The sequence below is a fragment of the Blennius ocellaris genome (assembly GCF_963422515.1).
Source record: "Blennius ocellaris genome assembly, chromosome: 17".
Classification (NCBI taxonomy): domain Eukaryota; kingdom Metazoa; phylum Chordata; class Actinopteri; order Blenniiformes; family Blenniidae; genus Blennius; species Blennius ocellaris.
The window spans coordinates 22243324-22263795 of NC_137666.1; the positions used below are offsets into that span (position 1 = coordinate 22243324).

Genomic DNA, 20472 nt, shown 5'->3' on the forward strand with positions numbered 1-20472 from the left:
CTCTCGCACGCTGCTGTGCACAAGCAGTACAAGCAGTAGAAGTACCTTTTTAAGGCAGAAGTATGGATAGCAGTCTTAGAAAAAGGCTTTGGTGGAAGCCAAGTGAAGTAAAAGTAAGTGAAAGTATAAAAATGAAGTGTAATGTTTTGAAATGTACTCAAGAATTTAAAAACAGTTGTGACTTGTCATCAGCAAATTGTATCACAGTTTTGCGTCATACTTTTTAAAAATATTAAAACAGTGTTTAGAATCTGACCAGAATTCATGTAAAACAGTATCAATGACATGAGAATCAATGATTGGAAACCGCTCTGGCCAGTTTGAGGCTTCAAACTCTGGGAGGTGCAACTACGGAGATATTATTGGTGAAAAATGTTTGTGTACTTGTAAAACTGAATTTGTAGTTGTGTACCTATAGAATTGTTTTCTTTCCACAAATACAACAGCACACTTACAAGTCACAACATCTTAAAATCTGTCGTGCTGATATTTTTCCTCCAATTGTTGCAGTAAATCTGGTGAAAAACATATTTGTCCTCCTGTATGGATGTCAAGCTCTTACACACAAGTCACACGTTGTTTTCTTCAACTACAAATCACACATCGCGGCTCTCAGCTGAGATATCCGGAGAAAAAGAGCCGTGAGTTCCCTCGAGTTCCCTCGATGCTTATCTGAAATTGACGGATTTCACAGCCAATCAGGAGAGAGGGTTTTGTCCTGCAGCCAATTAGAAGAGAGGATATTTTCTCTGTTTTGACGGGGAAACGGAGGAAAGAAGTGACGGGATGTGAACAATTTTCAGCTTTGAGGGCATCTGAGTGAATTTACTAAGAGGTCTGTTGCTGTGAATGAATGTGTTGGACTCCAAGCAGGGAGAAGTTTTATCAACACAGATAAAATACCTTCTCCAGATACTAGGACTTGTGAAATAGGATTTCTGCACCTGTAATTAAGAAGTTGTGACTTCTAAGTGTTGCATTTGTGGAGAGAAAAGAATTCTGCAGGCACACAAAACAATTCTATAGGTACACAACTCACGGTGCACAACTACAAATTCACTTTTACAAGTACACAAACATGTTTCACCAATAGTACCTCCATATGCTGCAGTTCCTTTGGTCCAGTACTGTGGAGGAACGTACTCTACATACTTCATCGCCAGTCCCAACCACATTCTTCACCACAAGTTGTCACAATATTTAAGTTCATGTTTACTATTCATTTCAGTGTGAATGTGACACCAGCTGCTTTATTCCTTTCAACGGAGCTCTGAATCTGCAGAAGCTAAAAGAAGCACCGAGTCACCAGGAAGGACGTTAGCGCAAGAAAATTCCGATTATTTTTACAGAATGGGAAGAAAAAGTAAAGATTAGTCTGAAAGTTGCTCAGATATCTGGAAAAGTACAAACAGTTTGTTTGGATGAGGTGCGGTCAGAAGGAAAGGAGAGAAAAATAAAGTTTAGCACCATCTCCTTCAAAGTATTGATCCTGAGCACCTCCCTGGAATCGTTCTGGCGTCGTTTTGTGACGATGGATCTCTTGAGCTCGAGCTCAGAAGTTGTTGACGTCAATAGTTTATTTTCTCAGGAAATCCTTTTATGTTTTTCATATCACCACATGAACTTGGAGCTGAAGGCACCTTGTTTTGACACCATGGAAAAGTCCCAGCATGCACTGCAGGTGGTGCTTGGCTCCCTTGGATAAAAAAGGACTTTCCATCACTCTGAGTATCTCTGAGCATCAGAACTTGAATTAGGTGGAGGCTTTTCTTTCCATGTTGGCAGAACTTTGTGTTCAGACCTGGTCCTGCAGGACCGTGACCGACAACGTTTACTGCACCTCATAATCAGCGCCTCCATCAGGAAATCCATTTCATCTTGTTCGGAGCAGATTTCTGGAAGAGTCTGCAGAGAAAAAAGAATCAGAGGAGCAGTTATGGCATGGAGGAAATATATTATTGGAGCTAATCAGCAGAGCATTGAGAAGCAGAGAAAACTACTTCGCCTCTCGCTTGAGCGCCGTGTGGCTTTTAAACAGACCCAAGGCATATATATATATATATATATATATATATATATTTCATTTTTTTTTTTTTTTAAGTCAGTTCTCTTATGCAACTTTATCTTTGATGAGTTGATTAGTACTTCATTCCTGTATTCCTTTATAAAAACAGAGAACAGTGAATCACTGCAGCTTTAAGTAAACAGATTCCGACACGAGTGTGTGACCTTTAAATGTACGATATAAGAGCTGCTCTGTGGGAAGCCACATACTGGTCTATATTAATACACTGAACTCCTGGTGAGGCGCCATCGTCCAACATCAAAGTACAACATGACCTAATGAGTCACAGTGAGAACTGACCTTTATGGCCACCTGCATTGGACCGCCGTCACCACTCATCCCCAGGACTTGTCCTTCGTACACTTCACCAAATGCGCCGTGACCGAGAGCTCTGGAAACAAGAATCAAGGAAAGAGGAGGAATTAAAGCACTGCAATGAGAACTGTGTGTTCTTATTATATTGCATTTAGCCAGGAGAACCACACTGAGATGAATAATCTCTTTTACAAGTGTGTCCTACAGAGCCGGGGGGGGGCGAGGGTCTTGCTCAGGGACCTCCAGTACATGTTTTTCAGACTGTGGGGGAAACTAGAGTAGCTGGAGGAAACCCCCACACACGGGGAGAACAGGTACAGTTATCCCAGAAAGACCGTGTGTTTTAACCCACGTCCTCCTTGCTGTGAGGCGAGGGTACCACCCACTGCCCCACCGTGCGGTTGAGACCTTCAGAGGAGCCCGTTTGATATACTTTGCCACCCAAAGTACAAGGTTCAGTCACAACTTCTGCTTTCACCTTTTCCTGGAACTGTCAAGACGGTGTGTACCTCGTCAGCCCCGCCTCCAGCCAGCAGTGGCCTTCAGTCCGCCGCCTCTGCTCGCATTGTACCTGAGAAGTGTGATGTTCTTGCGCGGGACTTCTTTCAGCTCGCTGAGGGAAGCAGCTTTGCCGGCGAAGCAGTAGTTTGGGTTGTAGTCCGTCATGATGGTGGAGGAGCGGATCTTGCTCAGCTTGTACTCTGGACTCTGTAGACGCCCCTGGACGGCGTGCAGGTCGTTCTTCCTGCGGTGCCACACTGCAGACCAGGACAGGACAGGACAGGAGGGACCGACCAATCAGTTTCTAGAAATCCTCCGGAACAGTCAAAACTGTAATCGGGAATCCCGAAGTCGCACGTACGACGCAGAAACAACTCCCTGACTGTCTGCTGAGTGTAGAAGCAGCAACACAAGGAGCGATTCCCCACATCACAGCCTTCAAACGCCAATATAAGAGAAGAGAAGGAGGATTTTACCTTTGGAAACTGAGAGCTTATTGTTGCCACAGGCAGCAGCAGCCTGAAGCACAGGTGAAGAGCAGCAGCTCGCGGAAGTGTGATTCCACTTGCAGCCTTCAGCTCTGTTGTTACCACGTGAAGAAAGGAGTAGAGGAAGCTGCACTGGGGGCTCTGTGGGACGCCTCTCCTTGCTTACTGCTCCTACACTGTCTGTCCAGTGAGGTGAGACTCACCCGCCATGGAGGCAGCCCGTGCCCCCGATGCAGGTGGGTAGTCTGCCAGGGAGGGGGGCGTTGCGTGCAGGTAAGAGGTGTCGTTGAGCCATCGCCCGGTGCAGATGCTAGGGACTGGGGGGGGGGGGGGGAGGAGGAGGAGGAGGAGGGGGAGGAGGAGGGGGAGGAGGAGGAGGAGGAGGAGGAGGGGAGGAGGAGGAGGAGGGGGAGGGGGGAGGAGGAGGAGGAGGAGGAGGAGGGGGAGGGGGGAGGAGGAGGAGGAGGGGGGAGGGGGAGGGGGGGAGGAGGAGGAGGAGGAGGAGGAGGGGGAGGAGGAGGGTGCAGGAGATGGGGTGCCCAGGGAACAGACTACCTCCCTGCATGGGGGAGAGCTCAGGTGAAGAGACACCGTTAACCTGAAAAGGGTGTGTGTGTGTGTGTGTGTGTGTGTGTGTGTGTGTGTGTGTGTGTGTGTGTGTGTGTGTGTGTGTGTGTGTGTGTTTCGCCCCCTGTGGGAGAGTCATCGCTGAACAAGCTCTTGATGAATGCAGCCTTTCTATTACTTTGTAAAAGGAACACAAATGTTGTAGTCGTCACCTTTTGTTTGGAGGCTGGTTTATTTAGTGACAGGTGCAGCAGACACACTAACACACAACACAATTAGTGAACGGAATCACTCAGAAAAACCTTCTTGCATTCAGCCCAGTCCTCATGAATATAATCACATTTGCAGTTATTGTGTCTGAATAAACCTGGAATATACAGTGTATTTGCAAACATCATCTATCTGTTGAAAGCACAGATGCTGAAATGTTTATTTTTATTTCAAAAAGTCCATTTTGAACTGAGTCAGTCTTCACCTCCTAAATGAGAATCTGGCTTCATCAACACTGGTGCCCATCGCTTCTCAAATCTCTCACGTCCAAAATCAACAGCTCACTCATTGCATCTAATAAATAACTTTCATTTCAAAGACCTAACGCTGAATAACCTCCAAACACCCACCGTTCAAAATCTACTGTGTAATACAGTAATGCCCAATGTCTGAAGCGGCACTTGCACAATTCATTTATTCTTACATATATTTGTTTTGATTTATTTGGCACTACCGTCTTGAGTTCACAAACATTTCCTGTTTCTGAGACAATGACAATAATTCTAATCTAACCTCAGACCAATCAAGTTCAATTAAAATAATATTAATACTCTTGAGATCCCCTCATCTCTATCTTTACAGTACAAGTGCAGTTTGTCCAGTAATTTTGCATGAGTAACTCACAAACATTTCCTTTGTTCTATACTGAGAATTAAAGACAGATATCAGGACAAACTGAAGGGGGGTTTATTTCAGGCAGCAGGGAGTCAAACAGCTAAATTAGTAGTCCGTAAATCAGAGTGGGCAGATGTATTAGGAGTCATAAATCTGTCTTTGCACTTCTCTGGAGCGACTGAGATATTGTGCCTCCAGCCTGGAGGGAAACTGGACATGTTGCTCAGACCTGGCTGCCAAAAGGTAAATGTGCGTATCGCTCTTTCATCCGTTCAGAGTGCCTTCATATCAGCCTGGGTCCTGGGAATGTGTCTCCCTGCTCCCACACATGGTCCACATGAGGAGCTCATCCCCTTCAAACGGGAGAACCCAGGAACAACCTGTTCATGTCCATCAGGCGTCACACGGCCCGGAACAGAGGCCCTGTCTCTGGAAGCTCTGGCTTCCATCAGCATCCCCACCAAGATTTATTGTTCATACCACATCAGTACAAAAGCCAAAATGCTTTGTTGGAGTCCAGAGAGCTGGAAGCTTAACTGGTATTCCAGAAGGAGCGCAGATTCCTGCAGACGCCTGAAATTAACTTTGATTCATCACAACTTACTGTGGGAAAGACGACGCTGAGATTACTTAGAATTCTGCACTTGCTGCGAGGTTAAACAGAGGACGAGAGAGAGAGAGAGAGAGAGAGAGAGGGAGAGGGAGAGAGAGAGAGAGAGAGAGAGGGCGAGAGAGAGAGAGAGACAGACAGACAGAGAGGGGAGAGAGAGAGAGACAGAGAGAGAGAGACACACAGAGAGAGAGGGGAGAGAGAGAGAGACAGAGAGAGAGAGACACACAGAGAGAGAGAGAGAGGGGAGAGAGAGAGAGAGAGAGAGGGAGAGAGAGAGAGACAGAGAGAGAGAGAGAGAGAGAACCTGCAGTTCAACCATCTTGAACTTCACCTCAAGTTGTGGAAAAAGGTGACGGAGGTGCAGAAAGTATTACTCGCTGTATCATCGTGCTTCTGTCCTATATCACTGAAAGAAAGTGCACATTCCATTACTAACGTCTCAATGTATATTGTCAGACTCCTTCCCTCTCTCACTCTCCTGCTATTAGAATTAGACACAATTAAAGCGACACAAAATGATTAGCTATTAATTCCCTAATTATTCCTATTTGTACATGAGAAGTAAAGCCTTTAACAGCACATCACAGTGAAGGTTTTCAAAGTGTGGGTGGACGGACCCCCTCCCAGAGCTTTAACCACATCCCATCACATCTCAGCAGATTTCTCACAGTAATGAGCTGGTTCCTGCTGCACTTCCTAATGTTTTTCACATTATAAGATATGACTGTTAATTTGAGCTGCGTAACATCCCGTAAATATATCGTCATCAGGACATCAACCTTCATGATGTATCTGTCACAAAAGACTTTTAAAAATGAATTCTGACACGGTGGCGACAGGCCAGAAGTCAGAATTAAGGAAAAATCAACAAACTGGATGAAACTGTAGAACAGGAAAAAACGAATAGAAAGGCAGGCTTGTTGTGTCTGGTTAAAACATTAGAAGCATAGTTGTCATATCAGATGCTTAAATGGTTCTTATTTATTGCAAATGATATTGGAAGACTTGAAGGAGTCATCACCTGCTATGATCACATATCCAGTCTCCCTTGACTTTACATCAATTCTTAACATTTCTTTGGAAAAACAAAAGCAAACATAGAAACCGTTCTGGCCCTTTTTCATACCAACCGGTACAACACAGATTTTCACTAGTACGGATGTCAGGCGGGCGCTGATTGGCCAGCTGAACCGTCAATCATGCATAGTGACGATAGCATAGCTATTCCTCTGCTCACACAAAAAGTGGAAATAAAAAAAAACGATTGTTCTGTTGCCTACAAACTTCCACGCAGCAGAGCAAGGCACCCCAGAGATTTAAAATGAAATACATGATCACTTGTAAATCACATGGGCTGCAAGGTTTGTGTTAGTTCAGCTGGTGGCTAACCGCTAAATTTAACAGAGGTGGGTTTTTGACATTAGCCTCCTGTGTTGACAACAACAAAGGCCACAATCTCATTTGTTTTAATGGTGCATCATCTTGTGGGTGATTCTGGTTTGAAGAAAGAGCCTAAATGAAAACACTCTGCCAATTCAAACTCCGGATTGTCAAGCAAGTTTCAAATAAGGTCCAACAGCAACAATGTTCTCACAAGGAAAGGTGATTTGCTTTTTAAACTAATATCTTACAGCGCTACCGTTTAAATAATGAGCAGATCTCTCCTTTCGGATGCTTCTGATACAATAAATTCAGTTCTGGATGTGCTTCTCCAGAGGTCCTGCTGGATGAAGGCCTCCGCCGACCCTGGATGTTTTCAGCTGCTTCACCCCCCCACGCCGACCCTCAGCGCCCCCTTCAGGAGATGGGCTGCCACCACACTTTGAAAACCACAGCTCAAAATAAACTGATACCAGAGGAAACGCACTTCCTTCATGAGAAACTCCTCCAGATACTCTACATCACAGTGCTTTGGTTAAACAGAGATGATACTTTCTCTGATTTCTTGTTCTTTAATCTGACAGAATCAATGTTTCAGCTGAACTTGTCATTATGCATTTTGACCTCAGTTCCTCATTTTGGTATTTTCACGTCTTTAGAATCCTGATTTTCTTGTCCCATGGTGAGTCATAATGGCTGGTATGTTCCATACGTCTCACTTGTGAGTATTGGCATATCTGAGGGAAAGTGTAGTGCTTTTTATAGTCCATGATGTATGTTGACAGTATTATCAGGCAATTCATGCTCCTGTGAGAGTCGCTGTTCCACTGCAGCCACTTCACGTAGCAGAGAAACATTATGGTATTCAACAGTCAGATTCAAACCTTCTCGTTCTTCTAGTCTGTGTTTACTTTTATCCGGAGGAAAGTTCACTTGGAAGCAGTCTGTGATCCAACAGTTCATATTGTGCTGACAGTCAGCGTCCTGTAATTCAGAACCATGGTTCCCACCGGGCCTTCGGACGTCTGGCACGCCGCAAGCACAAAAGCACTTAAATCGACACTCATCACAGTCGTTCCTGTTTCTGTTAGTAACATCTGGAAGCATGTGTGCGTCCAGCTGTGCTCACAGCCGGTGGAAGGTGGCGGGCACAGACTGTGCACAGAACTGGACGAGTCTCTTACTGAGGATGACGCCGGCGCAGAGCAGAGCGACGCCACTCAGGGTGGTGGAGACCACGACAGCCAGGATCAGGGAGGTGGACATCTGGCCCTGGGGGGCCGGGCCCTGGGGGGGCGCTGGGAGACCAGAGACAAGACCAGAGGTTACAGCGTCTCCGGTCCGCTCACACTTCACCAGCCAAACGTGCGTCTGCAGGGTGGGAACATACCGATGGCGCCGAGGCAGGTGACGTTGTCGCCGGCCAGGACTTGGTCTTCATCACACAGACAGAGGACGAGGCGAGAGTCTTCCTCACGCTTGCAGCTCTGCGTCTGGCAGTGGCTGCAGTTCAGCTGCACCTTGATCTCACACTCGCCGTGACTCTCCATGGCTGCAGACACAGCGGACACCTGACATGAACACCAGCGTCTCTGTTCCTCGCATTTCATATCAGCACTGCTTCAATGAGCTCATCGCTTGTAGGAAGGAACCAAAAACAATCAGGTGCAATTATTGATCAAACATCCGAACAATGTCTGCTCATGCTGTGACTTGTTTTGTTGCTTTAGTCATTATTATTCACTTGCATCACGCCGCCACTTTTAGAATGTTACGTATTCCTCTATATTTATTCTGTGACTTTTAAACTTTCATCACTTTGTCAAACTGTCATCAGCAGGTTTATGTCCAAAACGTTCTTGATTCTCATTCCCCTGTTCAGGACTCCATTGATTATTTAGATTCTATCTTTCTTGAATGTAATTATGTGAACGTTGCACTTTAAAACTCAGAAATATCAAAATTTTTCGAGCAATTTTATCAATAAACTTTTAAACCCAATTATTTGTCATTAAGTTTGATAATATTGGCTTTAATACTGTTTCATTCAATATTGATCAACACAAAGCTTCTCTACTTTTTAAAACATTTTCTAAATTAAAGGTAAATGAAGCTTGCTTCTTTTTTTTCAGAGCATTAAACTGCATTCTTCACTTAAAGATTTAATTTGTGAAGCTTAACGATTGTAACGCTATATATTTTCATGTTGCCAGCAGGTCAGATGACCGGCAGCAGCAACAAACACTTTAACACCAGAACTTCTGGGCGCGAAAATAAAGTGGCTGCATGTTGCTACGAATTATAACCCTTCCTGTTCTTCTTCCCACTGAGTGGCCAGTCACATGGTCAAGAAAAAAAACTTCAATACATGTTTATCTCTTCCTTTCATACAAAACGTTAGCATGTCATGGCTTTCAACAGCTCTCTCTCTCTCTCTCTCTCTCTCTCTCTCTCTCTCTCTCTCTCATACCGGCCAGCGGCTGCAGGAAAATCTCTCCCATTGGATGAATGAATGAAATCCCATTCTGCCCGTCAGCTGTGAGCTCGTCCTTCAGCGCGGCATCGCCTCCTGTTGTGAAATGAAGGCTGTGAGTGTCGAGCTCTTTGTGATCCAAGTGTACCAGTTTGTGCTTGTCAGCGCTGCTGGTTGTAAACCGATCAGCCCGTCAGCACAACATGTTCTTCTCATGAAAAACACTGAATTACACTGCACAGCAAAGTGATCCCACATTTAAACGGCTCTTCTGGGTCTGAGTACCAAAGAAAAGAAAGAAGGAAGGAGAAAACCCTATTTTCCATTATTATTATTACTAATAACCAGTGGCAGGCCGTCAGGGCCTTCAAGGCCTTCAAGGCCTTCAAGGCTTCTCTGCAGGCCTGAGAAAAAGATCTGAATCACAGACTGATGCTGATTATATTTTGTCCATGAATACTTAAATTCCAAATGGTCAGTCTGCTTCTTCTCATAGCTTCTTCCCGGCTGCGCTGCTTCCAGGATAAAGTTTTTAACCAATCACATTTCAGTCATCCCCTGTTGCCGGGTAAAGAAATCTGCCTGAGGCCTTCACATTCAATTCTGCAGGAGTCTGCAGTGTAAAGCTAGTGTCGGTCACGCTGCTGCTTCAACCAACCACATTTGGATATTGACGACTCAGAGCCCTCTCGAAGGCCTCGCGTGACGTCAGTGTATTCAAGCCCTCTGATTGGACAGTCAGAGAGTCACTCTCCAGCGCTAGCTAGCTGCTTCTGTAGCGAGCTGCACCAACAAAAATATCGTTGTGTTTTATTTGTTAGCGGTTTTATCAACCTACAATGACTAAAGGAGAAGATAAAGACATTTGGTTACAGATTTATTGTTGAAACAATTTTGAAGCTGGACTTTTCCAACAGGTCATTGAACGCACCGCAACACTCCGGTGCAATTTACTAGCACTCACTATAAACTCCATGGCAGGATTCAGGATTATATTATTGACCATTATATTGTTTTCAAGACCAGGAAAAGCTGAGGTTTGTTTCCCCCCTCGACCCCCAGAAGTGTGGGGGAAAGCAGCAGCTTTCTATGCAGCTGCAGCAGGAGAAGAGACGTGAACCTGGATTGATTTCATCCATAAAGGTATTTATTCTGACGACAGTATCTGTCTGTGAAGCAAAGGATTTTTATACTGCATTTCTGCATGGCAACAGTTTTTGTAGCCATAAAAAAAAGTTGAGGGTTGGATTGAGTCAGACCAGTACTAGTGAAGGCCTGGTTCTGAAACGCAGGCCGCCACTGGTCACAACATTTGCTGTCAGGGTGGCAGAAAACACACATGGTGGTCTTGGATGCGTTTTACAAAAACTGTAGAAGAACAAGACCAAGGAGAAGGTTGGTACCTCTGTAGCCCCCTCCCCCTCCTCCGGCGGTGCACGCCCCTCCTCCGCCTCCAAACCCGCCAAACGTTGACCAGCCCAGCTTGGACACAGCCAGCGGGCAGGAGGACCCCCCTTCCGCTCCGTCCACCAGAGACTTCCCCGCCCCCTGGAGGCTGGTGGGGGCGTCTCTCCAGCCCCCCCCTCCACCTGACAGGAAACACACGCCGCACAGTTCAAGAATCACACCGTGAAGATAAAAGCACGTGCGCATTAACTCATATTAAAGACATGTTGCTATAGAAACCAGAACTGTAGTTTACGTTGCATCCTTTAACAATCAAAATGTAAAAAAATATTGCCATTTTATTCCCGTTTGTTTTTCCACCACTGAAGGTGTTTACGATCTCACTGACTGGAGAAGCACTGGATCGACTTGATCGATATTATAACCACTTCAAAATATGAAATCTGTTGCTTAACCAAGAAAGGCAATGGAAATATCCAAATGTCCTCTTAGTAATTAAAGACAAATGTCAATGTATTGTCAATGTTATTCCAATGCCTGATATGTAAATATATGACCTGAGTGTTGTGTAACTGGATGATGTTAACGTGGCTGTGCTTTGGGATTTCTTCTGAATAACTCTGCTCCTCCTCTGGCCTCAGTTCCACACCAGCTGGGATCAAGTCACATTATTCCAGCAGTGTTTCTGAAGTTTGTTGACTTATTTTTGTTTTTCCTGCTCTGTATCCATCATAGGTGAAATAATGTGAGTTCACAACCTATTGGCATTTCTTGTCAATATATTTGCACAATTTTTGTGAATGAATCTCAATCACACTTTCCTTGCAGAACTATTTGCAGAACATGAAGGTAGAGTGGCGGGTTAGAGGACGCACAGAGGAGACAGAGGACACACAGAGGAGACAGAGGACACACAGAGGAGACAGAGGACACACAGAGGAGACAGAGGACACACAGAGGACGCACAGAGGAGACAGAGGACACACAGAGGACACACAGAGGAGACAGAGGACACACAGAGGAGACAGAGGAGACAGAGGACACACAGAGGAGACAGAGGACACACAGAGGAGACAGAGGACACACAGAGGAGACAGAGGACACACAGAGGAGACAGAGGACACACAGAGGAGACAGAGGAGACAGAGGACACACAGAGGAGACAGAGGACACACAGAGAACCTGAAAGCAGACTTCCCAACAAAGCTCTGTAAAAACAATCCAACTTTCAATGATCACTGATGGGGAGAGGATCATTACAATGATGGTCCTAAAATTCACTACATCTTTTCAATAATTCCAACAAAACAACCAAAAACATGATTTAACACACTGGATTCCCATATCTCGCGTGTGTGTGTGTGTGTGTGTGTGTGTGTGTGGTGTGTGTGGTGTGTGTGTGTGTGTGGTGTGTGTGTGTGGTGTGTGAGCCTGACGCTGTGTGACCACACAGCCAAGAAGATCAATTGGATAAAACATGAAATCAATTGTCTGGATTGAGATTAGAACTCTTGGTTTTCCCACTTCCCAGTTGGAAACTGCATCTGAACACTGGTAGGAGAATTTCCCATGGAGGAAGTGGAAACTGAACATGGCTACTGGGTGAAGAACTCAGATTAGTTCAGTTTGATCATATTGCTCATACTGACAGGCTTACTGTTTGTAATTTCAAAGATTTAAGGTATGTTTTATAATAATTGCTCGCCAGCTGTTCAGAAAATGTGCATCATTGTAGTTTGAAGATAAACGACATCACCTGAGCTGTATTCATGTGTTATTGTCATGTGACTGCTGCTAATGGAGAAGAGATGAACTGGTAATTCTCCCTCTTCCAAGCGACATTGAAGCATTGCAGCAAAAGAGCTTTGAAACTTTGACTTCTTTTACATCATGTGAACATTCAAGTGTCGGATTGAGCCTCAGAAGATGGTGAGCGGATGATGCACTTATGTGGATGTTAATTTGACACAAACTCTTCTTCATGGCTTTGATATCCTCTCATGTCTACGGAGCTGAGTTGAGGACTGATTGGAGGAACTTGACAGTCAAAACTCTGCAGGTCTGTGTTCAAACAGAGCATCTGGAAGACGTGAAGGGAAGCAGCCTGATCAGGGACTGTACTCTGATTTGTACTCTGTACTCCTGGATGACTGGATTGGAGCAAGTCGAGGCCTGCGGTGAGTTATTAACCATCCATGGCAGGAAGGAAATGAGGACGGTAACGTCGGGATCGTCTTCGTCTCAGCAGGACTGCTGCTGGCGCCTGATGAGGCGGGACAAAGACAAGTGGTGTCCCTACATGACAGGATCCAGCAGCTGGCCTTACCAGTGTGGCGCCGGCCCTGCACTCGCCGCCACACGGGCTGAAATCAGATCCTGCTGGTGACTTGCAGCCTCAGCATCTTGACTCAGAGCGAGGAGGCGGAGCCAGGAGGCGGAGCCAGGAGGCGGAGCCAGGAGGCGGAGCCACTCACTGGCCTCATAAAGCCACGAGTCTCTCAGGACTAAAAGCTCAGTCAGGATGAAACTGGGATGGAATGTGTTTGACCACATTCAGTTACCGATTTGGGTTCAGTGAACGGAAACACACAGAAAGGAATATATACACAGATATTACAAATATATAAACATGTTAAAGCTGGCGGAATGCTTCAAGTTTAATTGAACATTAAAGACAGTATGCAGTTTGTACTATAGATGTGTGTGTGAAAGGTTCAGGGAACTTGTGTAAAGCCTTATGGAGGAGGACCAACGGAGAGCAATAGTGCTTGAAAATTTGCTGAGCACCAATTAAAAAGGGTTAATTTTCTCTTCAGTAAATTGAACAATGTAATCTCCTAAATTGAAAATAAAATGTATTATTCAAACAGCCTGATTATATTATATATACAGGTATAATGGCTCAAGGACTCCAGTGCATCAATTGTTAGAACAGAAAAATAATGATCTTCTCCACTCTCAGCCAATCACAGGCCACCTCACTGGACTAACACCAAAGAATCATTTAACATTGACATTGCAAGGTGGCGTAGGCAAAGGTCTACCGCTCGACCCAGTTCTAGTTCAAGTTGTTTTTTGGAAGACGACATTTATTCTAGTTTAAGTTTTACTTGAATGTTTTCTGCTGTCGTCACACTGAAGCTTTAAATATAAAGCAGATAAAAGCTTTAGAGTCAATAAAGTGCAGACTTGAATAACAGAGAGTGAACAGGTTAAATCACATGATCAGTAATCTCCGCTCAAGGCAAGACAAACACTGCTTTTAAATGAATAACATGTCCTGAGGCAGTTTAATAAGCCTCAGAGAGTTCACACACACACACTCTCACACACACACACACACACACACACACACACACACACACACACACACACACACACACACACACACACACACACACACACACACACTATGGACGAGTATTTGGGTCACTGAAGAAAAAAAAAAATTCGGAAGCAAAAAAATCCAAAAAACCTTCATGCTCTTCAGACAAAGTCAAAAATCAAAGTCCATCCACATGCCAGTGCGTGTGACTGCTTCAAAATGCACCGCTGGCGGTTGAATGAAGTGGTGAAAAGATGCTTGAGAACCAGATTTAGCTCATGAACACAGTCAGTCATCAGTATCAGGACTAGAAGACACAGTGCAGCTGCAGCGCTGTTCCGTCGGGGACGTCCGTCAAGTCCGAAGGACAAAGGCAGGGATCCCAGGGTGCTTATCAAATGTGTTATTATTAATCAAGGAAACCCAGAGTAAAATCACATGTTCATAAGCAGCAAGCAACCCTATATAGTCTCTTGGTGAAAAAAAAATCTTCATTTTGATTTTCGACTTTCTGGAGTGCATGAAGAATTTTTTTTTTTACTCCCGGAAAATAAATCTCGACTTAGATTTTTGACTTTTTCTGAAGTGCATGAAGGTTTTTGTTTTGTTTGTTTTAGCCTCCAAATTTTTTTTCCCCTCAATGGCCTTAATACTCTTCCGTCCACACACGCACACACACACACACATACACACACACACACACACACACACACACACACACACACACACACACACACACACACACACACACACACACACACACACACACACACACACACACACACACACACAGACACACACACACACACACACGAGATATGGGAATCCAGTGTGTTAAACCATGTTTTTGGTTGTTTTGTTGGAATTATTGAAAAGATGTAGTGAATTTTAGGCAGGACCATCATTGTAATTGTTGCTCCTCTCCCCATCAGTGATCATTGAAAGTTGGATTGTTTTTACAGAGCTTTGTTGGGAAGTCTGCTTTCAGGTTCACCTGCCATCCGTTGACAGGTCATGTCTTTGTTATGGCTCCTGTTCGTGGGCGCCATCTATCAAGCAAGGGGAACATTTTGTCGTCAGAGTTGAAATGTTAGAAACAAAAAAAAAGAGTTTGAAGATGGAGAGCAGACGACTGTGAGGGACAAGTCAACAGGAAAAGAGGACCAGGCTGAAGTGTGTGAACTGGTGTGCAGTGTCAAGCACTCCTCCTCACCAAGGCAAAAGTTCCCTTCTACTCCTTGCTGAGTGACTCTGAGACACTTCCTAAAGCTAAGAATTCCTCGCTTAAGGGACTTTGAGGCTAAGATAAGAGTTCCCTTTGTGAATGCGAGCACAGATCTTTCAGTATTTTAGTGTTCCCCACAACCACTGACCAAACTCGTTCAAAATGTTCAACTTAACACAAGAATAGCCAGAGCCTACTTCCTGTATCCAGAACCAGCCAAGCAGTGTGCAGACAGTGTGTATGTTCTGAAGAAACTGTTCGGCGGTGGTCGTAAGTTCAGGGATTTTAAAACAGCATAAAAAGCAGAATAAACAAGGAAAGTAATGTATTCAGATAAATGTAATAAAGTAAGTCTAATCTATTGTTTATTCAAAAGCCTGTGAAAATCAGAAAGTTTTCAATCCTGATTGAAAAGCAGTGAGTGTGTAGAAACAGAAATGTTGGTTTCATGGTGTGTTGGTGTGGACGGAGGTGAAGTCCAGTCCGCTACCTGCTGCTCCGGTCCGACCGTTGGTGCTGGGAGCCCCCGTGCTGTTCTCATACTGCTCCAGTGGGATCTGGTCCGGGCGGGACTCCGGGTCCTCCAGGTACGAGTTTCCTCCTCCTCCAGCGGCGATCAGCAACGGAACCAGATCACCTCCATCCATCTGACCCAGCCAGGGAGTGATGATGATGAAGGCAGGAGGGAGGGGCGTGTCGACGGCGGCGGTGGGAGAAAGGCAAAAGGATATAAAAGATATTGAGTAAAAAAAGCTAATTTGATTAAATCACAAGGCTTACCAGCTTTTGTAAAAAAAATACATGTATTGAAAATAATCCTGCAAGATGAGATTCAGTGTTTTGGACTCTTTCATTAATGATAGTTGGTTCTAAAAGAACAGGAAATCTGGAAATCATCCAAAAAGTACCACTTGGTATGAAGCAAACATGCTGCTGGAGCTCAGAGTCGTTCACTCTCAATCTGTGAAATGGATCAAATACATGGAAATGATGAAACAGGAGGGAAAGCAGACCCCAGACGAACCATGCTGTCGGCACTGTCTCTCATTTTAAACCTGGTTTTAGTTCAGGGTCACATTCAGCCTGTCAGTCCAGGGGAACCGAGGCTGAATAAACCACAGAGAATGAGAACTGGAAACGTTTTCCACAGTTTTAGTGCAAAGAGGTTCTTTCTTTTTAATAAATGTTTAATTTCATTGAATATCTAATTACATAAACAGAACAGATTGATTTCTTCACAGAATAAAAGGTGTGAGTCCGTTTTTGCAGTTTCACAACCCAAAACACTGCAAAGCCTTGTGAGGTCATGCTGTGGACCCCCTGGTGGGCCACAGGTTCACCCCCTGCTGCAGACACACACACACACACACACACACACACACACACACACACACACGATGGTCGTCTCCATATTAAACCAGAGATGTCTCCTGCAGGCTCCTTTGATTCTTATCAGCCCACAAATCCACACAAACAATATATTGAAAAAACGCCGCTTGTCACCTTGAAGATAAACGTGGCCCCCCCGCCTCCGCCGCCGCCCCCCGCCCACTCAGAGCCAGCCTCCGCCCGCTGGTTGTCTTCAATCACAGACGACTCTCCCAGGCAGATCTTCTGGGTGTGGGGGGTTCTCTGTATCATCGGGGGGGGGGGGGGGGAGAGAGAGAGAGAGAGAGAGAGAGGAGAGAGAGAGACAGAGACAGAGAGAGACCGACAGAGAGATTGAGAGAGAGACAGAGGGAGAGAGAGAGAGAGAGAGAGGGAGAGAGAGAGAGAGACAGAGAGAGGGAGAGAGAGAGGGAGAGAGAGAGAGAGACAGAGAGAGGGAGAGAGAGAGGAGAGAGAGAGAGAGAGACAGAGAGAGACCGACAGAGAGATTGAGAGAGAGACAGAGGGAGAGGGAGAGAGAGAGGGAGAGAGAGAGAGAGAGAGAGAGACAGAGAGAGACCGACAGAGAGATTGAGAGAGAGACAGAGGGAGAGAGAGAGAGAGAGAGACAGAGAGAGGGAGAGAGAGAGGGAGAGAGAGAGGGAGAGAGAGAGAGAGACAGAGCGAGAGAGAGAGAGAGAGAGGGAGAGAGAGAGAGAGAGACAGAGAGAGGGAGAGAGAGAGGGAGAGAGAGGGAGAGGGAGAGAGAGAGAGGGAGAGAGAGAGAGAGGAGAGAGACAGAGAGAGACCAACAGAGAGATTGAGAGAGAGACAGAGGGAGAGGGAGAGAGAGAGGGAGAGAGAGAGAGAGAGAGGAGAGAGAGACAGAGAGAGACCGACAGAGAGATTGAGAGAGAGACAGAGGGAGAGAGAGAGAGAGAGAGACAGAGAGAGGGAGAGAGAGAGGGAAAGAGAGAGAGGAGAGAGAGAGAGAGACAGAGGGAGAGAGAGAGAGAGAGAGGGAGAGAGAGAGAGAGAGACAGAGAGAGGGAGAGAGAGAGGGAGAGAGAGGGAGAGGGAGAGAGAGAGAGGGAGAGAGAGAGAGAGGAGAGAGACAGAGAGAGACCAACAGAGAGATTGAGAGAGAGACAGAGGGAGAGAGAGAGAGAGAGACAGAGAGAGGGAGAGAGAGAGGGAGGGAGGCTCCACAGGGGGAGAAGGAGGACAGGCTTCATGAGTCCAGCAGGCTATAGACTACCTCGGTCACCCTGGTCTGGCCTGCATCAGCAGGACCCTGTCCGTCCTGTCCGTCCTCACCCCGGGACAGGCGTCCTCTCCCTGGTGGCCCACCAAGATGTACAGCGTCTCTTCTTTCTCCAGAGGAAATATGGCGGAGATAAAGACACCGTGGTTGCGTTTGTTGTGGTTCTTGGCTCCTTTTCCACCCGCGGCCCCGTAAGCAGAGATCCTGAGGGAGATCGCAAAACCATTACCTTCTGTCCATGAGACCTTTGTAACTCTGTGTCCCAGGTCCATATAAAGGTACGCGCACAAACTTGAGCTAATAAAGCAACTGACTGTGTTCAGCTTTGAGTTTTGACAGACAGTGATCAGCACCTTGTCAATCTTAGGATATACAGTATATCCTGTTTCCTTTTTATTCTATGTCGTCAATATGATAATGAAGTCTCTTCACCGGCTTTGCACAAGAAAACACAACTATTGATGCTATGATTTGGCAGGAAAACAGTGTGATTCCACTAAAATGCGCTTCGCATTTCAAAATTCAAGACAGAAGCACAATGAGTGAACACATGATTCAGCTTCACAGTGATTTAGCTGCAATAATAATAAAGAGAAACAACGGCGGAACTGCTGGCTGATACAAACAACTATTACAAGATGAGATGGGAAATATAAGATAAAAGCAGGAGATCACTGATCCACATGATCAGGCAGTCTGAGGCTCAGGACCTCCAACAAACAACTCCTGGAAAACATCTGTCATACATTTCTTTCTGCTGCATTGCATATGAAGGTCAGGGGTCACGTCCGAAAGGCCTCAGCTTTGCAGGAAAACCAGGAAAAGTGGTGGATATTTAGGGAAACATGTTCAATCTTGGATTTGATGCTACATCAGTATGAATGTAAGTGACCAGCAATCTCCATGCTGTTTGTCATGAAAATACATGTAAAAGCACTGAAGTCTTTTATCTGCTGAGAATCTAGACGCCGCGCAATCTGCTGTGGTGGTTCAGATCTGTGTGTTTTATTTACTTGTTTCATTGCTAATGTGTTTCTATATTGTACAATTCTGTACATGTTTCATTCAAATACAGTTAAACCGAAGCATGCTATTTATAATAGAGCTTAAATAATGAAGGGAACATTAAAAACAGCCTGAAAAAGAACAGCTCAGAAGGTTAGGACTGGTTTTGTAAATGTGCTCAACGTATGAAGACATATGTGTTTGTCTAGATTTTTACCTGAACAGTAAAACACAATAAGTCAATAAGGCAGAAGCCCACAGTTGTCATCATGAGAAGGGATAAAACAATCACAAAATATAATAATCTTGATATTTGTATCCTGATAAATGCTACAAAATTGCTTTCCTTGGGATTCCAATCATTTAAATAGTTGGATCATTATCATTCGAAGACTCACTTTGAACCTCCATTACATTTTGTATCTGCAATAACTTCAGCTTGCTGAATGCAGACATTTTTGCTATATACACTCACTTCTTGAAAACTACATCATGTATTTTATGAACATGCTTGATATTTGGAGCCCGAACGCCCGGAGAAGAGTGAGAACACAATACAATCAATTTAATTAATCTACAAATGAAAGTGGTGGTAAGCCGGCGGAAGAAAAGTCTCTGAGCCTGAAGAGAGCGGCAACTTTGATCAAAGTTGATTTACACATTTTCAGAAACTGATACGATCATCAACGACACAACCCTTCATGCGTGGCTGCATGCAGAGTAGGAATTAGGCTTCTTGGCCTCACTGAGCACTCGTATCAGCGCTAAATGTCAAGACTCGTACTTGCCCTTTAAAAAAGTGGCATCAGTGTGTCCTACTCTAAATAGATTGTATGTCATTTGACATCAAGCTGCAATAACAAAAATGGAGATGAGCCACTTCTTCACAGCAGGGGGTTTTATCCACACTGCAATTTACATTTCAATGTACCTGACAAAGTCATAGATCCATTCTAATAAAAAGAACATAAATATAAATATGAGTCCCAGCCTCGCCTGACAGAAACTCCGTCGCACAGTTGTATCATAAATAGACTCGTACTTTACCTCTACTTCTGAAGCTTTAATCCAATTTCAAACAACATTTTTCGTTTCTGAATATCTGCTGCCTTTTCTCATATATTCAGTCACGTTCCTGCCAGTGAAGTTACTTGTCTTGTCTTGTCTCACTGTGTTTTGCCTGAGACTTGTGATGAATGGGCCTGTGGTGGCCTCCTCCAACACTCACAGGTATCTGTTTGTAGCAGGAACTCTCCATATCTGCACTCCTTTCAAAGAGCCGTCCTTCCCCACAGTCACGCTGACGTTCTTGTTCCTGTAGGTGCTGTCGCACTGGGCCTGTATCGGGCCCTGAGGGCCACTGGCACCGCAAGAGTTAAACCACCACGTCATCAGAGAAACCTCTACAAAGACAAGAAGGAAAATGCATTTTAGTTTTCAAGTTAAACACCAGTCAGAAAGACATACAGGGTGAAATAAGAAGATGTCAAGGTTGTTTTTTAAAGGCTCCTGCAGACGGTGCGATTTGAACAATCTTCTAAGTTCTAAGTTTGCAACGGAGGCTTGAAGTAAGTACTTGTTAGCATCTACT

At 45.0% G+C, this 20472-nt stretch overlaps 1 protein-coding gene across 1 annotated transcript in view; it reads right to left on the reverse strand.

Annotated features, from left to right (window-relative positions):
• ltk (leukocyte receptor tyrosine kinase) overlaps positions 1 to 20472 on the reverse strand; it is a 49066-nt gene that overhangs the window by 12660 nt on the left and 15934 nt on the right. Inside the window, exons 11-21 of the mRNA XM_080512439.1 lie at positions 20110 to 20284; positions 17930 to 18080; positions 16748 to 16876; positions 15735 to 15891; positions 10691 to 10876; positions 9285 to 9383; positions 8205 to 8366; positions 7999 to 8112; positions 2952 to 3138; positions 2366 to 2456; positions 1841 to 1905 (exon numbers count right to left, since the gene is read on the reverse strand). Of these exons, the coding sequence (XP_080368565.1) occupies positions 1841 to 1905; positions 2366 to 2456; positions 2952 to 3138; positions 7999 to 8112; positions 8205 to 8366; positions 9285 to 9383; positions 10691 to 10876; positions 15735 to 15891; positions 16748 to 16876; positions 17930 to 18080; positions 20110 to 20284 (1516 nt within the window). The remainder of the gene's footprint in view (positions 1 to 1840; positions 1906 to 2365; positions 2457 to 2951; positions 3139 to 7998; positions 8113 to 8204; positions 8367 to 9284; positions 9384 to 10690; positions 10877 to 15734; positions 15892 to 16747; positions 16877 to 17929; positions 18081 to 20109; positions 20285 to 20472) is intronic.